Source organism: Priapulus caudatus, unplaced genomic scaffold (genome assembly GCF_000485595.1).
Source record: "Priapulus caudatus unplaced genomic scaffold, Priapulus_caudatus-5.0.1 Scaffold83, whole genome shotgun sequence".
NCBI lineage: Eukaryota > Metazoa > Priapulida > Priapulimorpha > Priapulimorphida > Priapulidae > Priapulus > Priapulus caudatus.
This window is the reverse complement of record NW_014577144.1, coordinates 51,954-62,677: the sequence shown is the minus strand read 5'-3', so window position 1 is coordinate 62,677 and position 10,724 is coordinate 51,954. Positions and strand designations below refer to the sequence as shown.

At 41.9% G+C, this 10,724-nt stretch overlaps 1 protein-coding gene across 1 annotated transcript in view; it reads left to right on the top strand.

Moving 5' to 3' along the window:
- Positions 1-10,724, top strand: part of LOC106804687 (muscle calcium channel subunit alpha-1-like) — a 55,637-nt gene that overhangs the window by 12,949 nt on the left and 31,964 nt on the right. Inside the window, exons 3-6 of the mRNA XM_014805964.1 lie at positions 6,221-6,326; positions 6,782-6,921; positions 8,121-8,215; positions 9,715-9,867. Of these exons, the coding sequence (XP_014661450.1) occupies positions 6,221-6,326; positions 6,782-6,921; positions 8,121-8,215; positions 9,715-9,867 (494 nt within the window). The remainder of the gene's footprint in view (positions 1-6,220; positions 6,327-6,781; positions 6,922-8,120; positions 8,216-9,714; positions 9,868-10,724) is intronic.

The window sequence follows — 10,724 nt, the reverse complement described above, 5'->3', positions numbered from 1 at the left end:
ATATCTATATATATTGATATATACGATTTATATATATATATTATAGTATTATATATATATATATATATATATATATAAAAGAGAAGAGAGAGGAGAGAGAGAGAGAAAGAAAAAGCGAGAGTGGATATGAGGGTGAGAGTCAGGAAAAACGCGAGAATCACACAATCACTCTGTAGTCGGCGTCGAAACACCGATGGAGTATTTTATTGCAGTGACCGCATGTACGATACATCGCCTTATAAAGGCTGATTAATTGCTGCCGCTGGCATCATGTACAAGCATCACTCGCCCTAGCTTTTATTACTATAGCCCGCGTACAGTTGCCGCAGAGCTATAGTATTAGAGCTACACTCGCCCGTGCCCAGTGGCTCCGCACGTACTACACCGAAGGCGGGTCTCTGCGGGTACGCACGCATACGCACGTGTCAATCCCGGGAAATCGTTTCAATCAACGTTATGACACGTCCCCCACGCGCGAGAACCGAGGGGGTATGAATCGAGATAACTTCCCACGCTTTTGAACATGGCGCCCAACGCGCTAATGCGTTTCACAAATAAGCGTGAAAATGCTCGCCAGTGAAGCGGTGATATAACGTGAAGGGAGAGAGGGGGGGAGGTAGAGGATTGGGAACGGTAGATAAAGACGTACGCGCTACTAGCGATGAAATCAGAGATGTTGCTGTAAATCGCAATCGATTGAGAATTTTAAAATGATAAATCTAAAATTTAACTGATACCATAGATATATACAACACATGTGTTGTATAACCTATTATGTATTATTTTATTGTATGGCTGATAAGGTTAGATATATACGGTATTTAACTGGTGGTGTCATTGTGGAAATTTATCTTATATTTAATTCAACATTGAATCAAATAAGACGTAAAAAATCACCTGCATGCGTGTGACGTAATCAGAGCGCATGCAATCAGCAGACGCAACACGCAACGTAACATGACGTCACACGACGATCGTCACCATCTGCGTCGTTGCATGACGTCATACGCAGCAACCGTGCGCCGCCTGCGGTCGTAGCATGACGTCGCACGACAACCGTTACATCTGCGTCGCAGCCGATGACGCTCAACAGACATCTGTCACGCATCTCCGTCCGTAGCATGACAGCTCACACGACAATCGTCCGTAACGGACGTCACAGAAAACGACCGTCGACTGTCGTATACAGAAATGAAACAAAAAAGTGTTGTTTTTTTCTCGCGGGAATACTAAAATCCTTTTCGCGCTCCGACGAATCACAGGGTGCTCTACTGCGCATGGCGCACCGATTTGGCGAACTTCATCACGTCTGATTGATGCTGTCGACACGAGTTGTATCGTTTTAGTATCAGCTATGGTAATTAGCTGTCGGCCGGACGCTCGCGCGCGATGTCACTCACGACGATAATATAATCGCAGGGAGAGTGCGCTGAATTGTGTGATTAATATTTTCATCGTCCGAATGGCTCATGTCGAAGACCATTATTTGGAAATTGAAGCGCGCCTGCCAAGCGTGCGCCTCGGTGTCTGTGGCTGTCTGTGTGAGGTGTGTATGTATATGACCAGCTCGCATCTGGGTGCAGCCTACTGAGGCAACATGCCTAATGTGCGGCAGCGTATTAAAACCCAGCATTGCATGCTTTCAAATAAGCAAAGCTATATACGTGTATATCTATGTGTATATGTATAATATTAATGTATATGTATATGTAATTAATGTATTGTGTATATGTTGTATATGGTATATGTATATGTATATGTATATGTACTAGTAATGTATATGTATATGTATATGTGATATGTATATGTAATATGTATATGGTATATGTATATGTATATGTAATGTTATTATGTATATGCTATATGTATATGTATATGTATATGTATATGTATATGTATAGTGTTATGTATATGTATATGTATATGATATAGTATATGTATATGCTATATGTATATGTATATGTTATGTATATGTATATGTATATGTATATGTATATGTATAAATGTATATGTAAAAAATACTGTATATGTATTATGTATATGTACTATGTAATATGTATATGTATATGTAATATTAATGTTATATGTATATGTAATATGTATATGTATATGTATATGTATATGTATACTGTATATGTATATGTAATATGTATATGTATATGCTATTATGTGTATGTGTATGTGTTATGTGTATAGTATAGTATGTGTATGTGTATGTGTATGTGTATGTGTATGTGTATGTGTATGTGTATGTGTATGTGTATGTGTATGTGTATGATGTATGTGTATGTGTATGTGTATGTGTATGTGTATGTGTATGTGTATGTGTATATATGGTATTGTATATTGTATATGTATATGTATATGATATATGTATATGTAATATGTTATATGTATATTATATGTGTATGTGCTATGTGGGATGTGTATGTGGATGTATATGTGTATGTTATGGGGTGTATGTGTATGTTATATGGTATATGCTTATGTATATGTATAGTATATGTATATGATATATGAATAATGTATATGTATATTGTATATGTATATGGTATATAGTATATGTATATGTTATTATGTATATGTATATGTATATGTATATGTATATGTATATGTATATGTATATGTATATGTATATGTATATGTATATATATATGTAATATTAATGTTAATGTTGATTATTGGCGGCCATGGGAGCTATAGAGTGCCTCATTCTGGCCGTGTATAGATGCCATGAGCTCATTCGTGCTCATTATGCCCTCACCAGCGTATGATATGCAGTTAACATCATTTCGATACAATGCAAGAATATTATTGAATAGGTAGAGATAACATGCAGCTTCATCGGTAGGTCCTAGGGGGCTTTTTCTGTGATCGTAACATCTAGAGTATATTACTCCTTTCTATGCGTGCTCTGATCGCTTGGTCTCTCACTAATCGTTACCCTTCTGCCCGCTAAATTCCAACTCTCTCTGTGACACCGGGCACTGTTTGTTATTCATCGTTGAACGCACATCAGACGCTTAGTAGTAGTTAAGTAGTAATGTAGTTAGTAGTAGTGATTAGCTTAATAGCTGATTCGCTCGTGCGATTTCATCTGTGACGCGGAGTATTGGATATAAGCTAGTGGTTTCAGCACGTCGTTGTGAGGGCGTTGCCGCCAGGATGCTGGTTTGGCGCTTGAATGTTATTGGAAGGAGTCGCTAAGAATGTGGTATGTATTCTGGTAGTCGTAGATGCTGGTATATGTTCCGATAATTGTAGATGTGGGTATGTTATCTGTTAGTCGCTATGGAATGTTGCGTATGTTTCTGTTTAGTCCGTAAGATGTGGTATGTTCCTGGGATCGTTTAACTGGCATCGTAGATGTCAGGTATGTTTCTGCTTGAGTCGTAGAGATGTGGTATGTTTCTGTTAGTCGTAGATGTGGTATGTTCCTGGGGGGTTCCTGGCAATCGTAGATGTGGTATGTTTCTGTTAGTCGTAGATGTGGTATGTTCCTGGGGGGTTCCTGGCAATCGTAGATGTGGTATGTTTCTGTTAGTCGGCTAGATGATGCTATGTTTCGTTAGTCGTAGATTGTGGTATGTTCCTCGGGGGGTTCCTGGTAGAAATAGAGAGACCGAGGTTCGAGGCACCGGTGGTGTAGAATCGTGTGGGGCGCGATGCCCCGCGGCACGTGTTTGCAATTCACGTCGGGATTCCGCCCTCGGTGGAAGTAGTCGTCTGGGATGTACGTTAATTAGAGCAAAATACGTTGGAGCTGGCGAGGTGGCAGGGCGCGATCGGTGAGGCAGGCGAAGGAGGTTAGTAGGTGATGTAAAAGGGAAGGTGACTGTTGTATCGCGCAGGAGTGTGTCGGCACACGTGGCACGCGCACACCGATTGGGAGTCTCCCTCCCCGCGCGTAAGACAGGGTTCGTAGTGGGTCTTCCCATCGTCTTATAGATAGCTTATTTTGCCAAAAATAAAATAAGGGGCCCTGTTTAGCTACTTATTTTGCCGTGATGATCTGGTAGAAGTAATAATAGTCTTATTTGTTCTCGGACGTCTTAGAGTAAGAATTGTCTGATATGATTATAGATACGGAATAATGAATCTGCTCTGTCTGTAGTTCGCGATGCTATAATAATATTTATTAGGTACTTTCAATCAGTCAGTTGATCTTATCAAGAAATCGCGTAAGAAAGTGCTGATTTTGGACCTCCAGAAAGGGTCTTATACGTCCTTGATATTCAAGCTGTCTTAAGCTACTATGAACGCCCTGTGGGTAAGAGCATCGAAGAGACGAAAGTTAAGCGGCTTCCGCAGCGCCGAGAGGGCCAGCAGATTTTCGCGTTCTTTGGGATTACTCCTCGATGTAGCGTCTTCTATCTCTCTCTCTTCTCTCTTCAGTGGGTCAGCAGACTAATTACTGATTAATCTCCATCCGTCCCTGGGTTGCTTCAGATGTAGTTTAATTCGCAGCAGTTTACTCTTTTTTTCAACAATCGTTTGTCAACAGGCGTGGGTCGTTAGCAAAGTGTGCGTGAAAATGGCCGCGGACGTGACAAGATGTAGGAATACCATGAATGAGGGCAGAGCGGTGTCACGCTGCCCGGCTTTCTCGATGTCGAAAAGCGCCAAGCCTGAACTATTAAATGTATTACACTGAATATAGGGAATATAATGCTGAGGTATATAAACTGGTGAGACCGCAGGAAAGAGTAGAGAAGGGATGATTCGCCGTAGATCGTCTTGAGCTATTGACAGGTAGAGGGAATATAATTACTGTGATATGGAGTATAGATGTAGGGCTGGGTACATGATCGATGTAATGGGGTAGGAATACAATTGCTGGAGCTATAGGCCGACACCGGCGGGTAGCGTGGAACCTGACTGGAGGAACAAACGTGCAACTGACAGTGACTTCTTACTCACAGTCTGCGTGAGTGAACGGGACAACCTAGTGAGCTGTTCCTTAGACTGCCCCCGTTTGCGTAGTGTCGCATCGCGTTACAGCGACAGCTCTTCCTAAGAACGAACGGCATAGTCTTACATGTGCACTCAACTAATGTAGGAAGTTGCAGTGAACTTCGGTGCGTTGCCCAGCTGAGATACTAGCCTAGGCCCACGCCAGGCACAGCTTCTTCAGCTGCAGTGGCCACAATGCCCGCTCCTGTCGGTTCGCGTGCCCATTAATAAAATGGCTTTCAGAACCGATGACACAGAAGGAAGAGTCCGATTATGTCGCTTAACGTGGACTGTTGTGCTGCTATGCATTTGGCTGCTGCTCGCTGCTTAGCTGCTGCTCATGCTTGCGCTGCTGCTGCTTAGGCCATGCTTGTAGGGTAGAATCGCGGGGAGGCAGAGGAAAGACCTCGTGATGAGAATGATACAGTTGTTCAGGTTAAGGCTCTCTCTTTCTCTCTCTCTTCTCCTCCTCTCTCTCTCTCTATCTTCTCCTTCCTCTGCTCGCTCTCTCTCTGGCTACCCTCTCTCTCTCTCTCTCTCTCTCTTGCTATCGCGCGCACTCTCTCTCTCACTCCCTGCCTCCTTCCCTCCCTCCGTTCTTCCCTCCCTGTTTCCCTCCCTCCCTCCTCCCCTTCCTCCTCCATCTCTTCTTCCTTCCCTCCCTCCTCCACCCTTCCTCCCTCTCTGTCTCCCTCCCTCTCTCTCTCTCTCTCTCTCTCCCTCCCTCTCTCTCTCTCTCCCTCTCCCTCTCTCCTCCCCCTTCTATCTCTTCTTCTTTTCTTTTTTTTCGCTGAGCCACTGAAGTGGAGGCTCAGTTGCCATGAAGCTATGTGACCGTGACACAAAAGATCGCTCTGTGGGAGGGGATGAGTGTGGTGTCAGTCTTAGATCTCAGCTCAAACTCCAGCCCGAATTTCAGCAATGCATGTAGAACACAATACGCATATAAACAGTCGTGGTCTAGTTAGGGATCGGGTGTAGGGGCAGTGTTAGGGTAACGATTATAGTTTAGGTTGGGGTTGCAGTGTGGGTTTGGCTTAGAGTTGGGAATCTTGAATCTTGTTATTATATTTTGGTGGGATAATTATCCTGACTTTATCTCCTCAGCTGTGATTTCTGTGCATTAATGAGTGGGCAGAGTTGAATTTTTCTCCATTCACCAGCAGTATTGTTTTTAGACGAGAAATAAATAGTTAGGCGTGTGATAAAAAATCATAAAAACGTGTGAGGGCTCGAGTCTCGTCTTTTCCTTTACTCCTTACCGCAGACCATTTGAGTACTTGGTATTATTTACGATCTTTGCCAACTGTATCGCGTTGGCTGTCTACCAGCCCTATGCAGGATCTGATTCCAATGAAGTCAACACTGCATTGGTGAGTGCCAGTACATTGGACGTCTCGCTTACCTATGTGTCGATGGTGTTCCCATATAATAAAATGCTAATCTGTTAAAATATATATTGCTCGAGTGGTTGATAACTTGATTGTATTTCACTAATAATACAACGATACACCTAGCGATGATAAAGTTTGGGTGCTCTTATTTCGTGATTAATTATGGCTTCTTATGGTGTCTTTATGGTGTCTCATGGCTCCTATCATTAATAACCCATCATGCTTTCATTTTGTCCTATTATAACATCAGTCAAATTTTGTCTTGCATACCATACCATTCGTTACACCGTAGTATTACACCTATCACTGCTCCTTCCATCCTTGTTGCTCACTTCTTACACAATTCCTTTGTATAACAGGTGACACATACACACTCTTCACATCTAGCATTATAAACAGAATGTCACTAATCGTACTTCTCTACCTTTTCCTAGGAAAGTGTCGAGTACGTTTTTCTCGTGATATTCACGTTGGAGGCGTTGTTGAAAATAGTGTCGTATGGCTTCGTCATGCACTCGGGAGCGTATTTGCGGAACGGCTGGAACATGATAGATTTTGTCATCGTTGTTATAGGGTAAGTCAATCATATCTGTCTCCACTCTACCTCTTCTCTTCACATTAATGTAACCTAAATTGCCCACAACTATGAACTTCCTTGATAATATTCTGCTGGGTATATAGTGAATTTGGCTCTTTATATATTATTATTTTTGTATTCTTCTACTATCACATTATTCGTTCCTAGTGAATTCTCGTTCACGAGTGTTTGTATATATGTAATCCAGTGTACAGTGAGAGAGTGTCAAACGATTATAGGGGGAGATTAGATTCTCACACATGATTTTTTTCGATCAGTGCCCTCATCTGTTAATGTCGATTCGTGGAAGCCAATGCGTGCTACTGCCCCCATCACACAGCTGTGCATGCAGCCGCGGATCATTTCACAGGAATTCAAACCTGCAGTGTGTTGCAGGGGAATTAATACTATCTGCATGCACATATATACATACAGCAAACATGAAATAAACGTCTCCAGCTGATAAGGGCAGGACTTCTCCTCGTGCAGTGTTCCTGCCTTCGTGCAGTGTGTAGTATTAAAGAATGATATCCTACGAGCTCTCAATTTGGCTGAAAATCAAGACGTACAAGACCGGGGCGGGGGGGGGGTTGCTGGATGTTCAACACTGAATCTAAATTCGTCTCTACTGTATGTATATATGTACGCGCGTAGCTCCCCACGTTTGATAGACAAAATATATCGTATGCCGCGAGACTGTAAAGCGTTGAAGTGGGAAACCTGAAGCTGCAAAAACGGCTAGAGTTTCAGCATGCATAAAGTGATTGCTCGTAATTAGCCTAATACTGAAGATGTAGGAACCAGTTTGGGAAGAAAAGAGGGGTCGAGATGAGAGGTGGGAATATAGACGTGAAGGGTGAGACATATACAAGGAAAGAGAAGGAGAGACAGACATACTGAGAGAGACAGAGAGAGAGAGAGAGAGAGAGAAAGAGCGAGAAAAAGACAGACAGAGACAGGGACCATGACAGAGACTGGGAGGATCGATGGAGGGCCCACATGTAAAGATAGCATGTGCAGATAAATAAAATTATAATATCTATCTCAATTATGACACAAGTTTATTAAGTGTTTTTTAACTTTATTAGTAAATTAAATTCACAAAGTAATTTGTGATGTCAAAAGCTATGTAAATATTTGTTGCCGTATGTAAATTAATGCCGTTGTATTTTAATTCTGTTTAATTTTCTTTACAGTTTAGTTAGCACATCGTTACAAGGGAAGTTCGATATAAAAGCTCTCAGAGCATTTAGAGTGTTACGCCCACTGCGTGTTGTATCCAATGTTCCTAGTAAGTGGCACGCACCATTCTCTATGACTGTACGCATGCCATCGGTAGGGCCAAGTCTGGCACTTGAATGTTGTCTAGCTTTGCTACAGGCATCATTGAAAGCTATACTACCCCTTGCATGCACTGACCTGTTGAGGAACTAAAATATTTCTTTCCCATCGGCTGTATGCTACCCTAGATTAGGCTATTTAAACCCCACGTGGTGCATACATGATTAAAGGTCGTCTGTTCAAACAGTGTTAACATAAACGATTAAATTCTGAAAACGTGGCTCTACTAATCAGCATAAAGAAAGCCTGTGTGCTAGTTTGTCGTTGGTGTTTCAGTGTGTGTTAGTGAGCACTGCATCGTGGTGGATATTAATTATTTTTGTAGATAACTTCAGCGGGATGCTGTCATGAAGTCATTGCGTTGCGAAGAGTCATCTGTATAAAAATTTACTAATGAGCCTCATTTGGCTAGCGAGGAGAATTGAGAGCGTTGTACAATCAATGAAATTTCAGCACTGCTTGACGTTTTTGTGTTAAGATCAACCCAAGTGATCCTTGATTCAAAAGCGATTGAAACTCTATACCGAGCATTGTTCTAGGTTCAACACAGCTCTTTTCAACAAACAGCACATCGTGATGTGCATAGTTTGTCTTCCTATCCATCACCACCCTGTTCAGATTTCTATATCGATCATTAAGCAACTTGAAATAAAAGCAGTTTCCTAGACGTTTGTTTACACAGTCACGTATTCTGCAAATTAGTGTTTGCTGAAACCTGTGAAATATGACCTTCATCAATCTCCTTCTGTCTGCTCCCGTCGCATGTGCTTGTTTCCATGGTAACTATACTGCTGGTGTATGTATTTGAAGTTTTAACCGGTTCAATTAATATACTGTGTATGCTTGAGCCTTGAGTAATGAAAAATAAATTTTCAATTGGATTTCTATTGAGCACGTCTGCATACATACAGCACATGTGTTTAAGCAGGTAGGTAGTATTTCTTGCCTGCATCCATTATTATTATTTTATAGCACTGTTTGTTATTGCACACAATCTATTTATATATGCATGTGATTCTTTCAAATGTGTCTGATATTCTTATGAAATTCACGTATATGGTTTGGCAGTGATGTTGTTATTTTGCTACCCTATTGCTGTAAATATTGTTGATTAAGAGGATAATAGGTGACGTATGATATGTATTCAGCTGTTTGTTATACAAGCCCTCACCGCACGCGTGTACCACCACATCCACCATGAGTGTAGTGGGTGATGTATTGACCGATATAACTGGATATTCCTTTGTAAGAACCCATCGTAAACACATTTCTTTAGCATCGTGATGCATCCATCTCATCTGTAAACTATAATAGGTTTCCATCGCATTGTTAAGCTCTCTGTACATGTACCAACGGGGATTTATCAGGAGTTTATTGGCGGTTACGGCCGGTGATTTCACAAGCTCACACTGCCTTTTATGGTCACGTGCATTTTTTGTTCTTTTTCAGGCTTACAGGTAGTTTTAAATTCGATCCTGCGGGCGATGGTTCCGTTGTTACACATCGCCATGCTCGTTATCTTTGTCATCATCATCTATGCAATCATAGGACTGGAGCTGTTCTCAGGGAAACTTCACAATAGCTGCTTCAGTAACATCACTGGTGAGAGAGGGAGAGAGAGAGACACACACAGAGAGAGAGAGAAATAGGTGCGAGCGTTGGAAATTAAAGTCGTGTAGGGGAAAGTAGTAGGTATATGTCAAAAGAAAGAAAAGCATACAGTGTGTGTTTGCGAGAGATAGAGGAAGGGAGAGAACAGTGGGGAGAAGGAAAAGAGAATGGTGAGAAAGATATTGACAGTGGGTGCGTGTGAGAGAGAGAGAATGGGAAGGAAGAGAATGGTGGGAGCGATTACGAAAAATAGGCCTAGAGAGAGAGAGGAGGCGAGAAAGAGAAAAAATAAGCGCCAGTACTAAAACTGACAGTTTTACAGACTATATCGGACCAATACAGACTAAAACTCCGAGAGTAACCAAGGAAGCGCCGGGAAGTAGTGACGGTGGTTATTTGCTCTCTTCTCGTCTAAGTACGGAACCTTCGCTTATTCTCATGTCATGTCGCGTATCGTAGTTAACCAATCCAAGTGACTGTGTTTGTGTTTTCAAGAACGAGAAGGTGGCGGGCGCCGACGTGTGCCGCGGGGTGAGCATACGCATCAAGTCTGCCGGTCCGCGGCTGGTCATCTGGGTGGCAACGCCGCTAAAACTGCTGGTGAGTTACAAACACACACACGCACCGTCTCGGTAGCGCCGAGTGTGTGTGCCGTAAAGTGTTAATATCGCCGTGAATAGCCGCGGAACGTTTTCGGGTCGAATATAACGTGCGAAATTACCTTACTAATAATTAAATTAATAAATTGTGTTATTTAATAAAGTAATTAATAATTATTAATTAATAAATCGTTAGTGAATAAATTGCGCTATTTTATTCGCTCTCTGTGCTATTCGCAGTGGATTCGC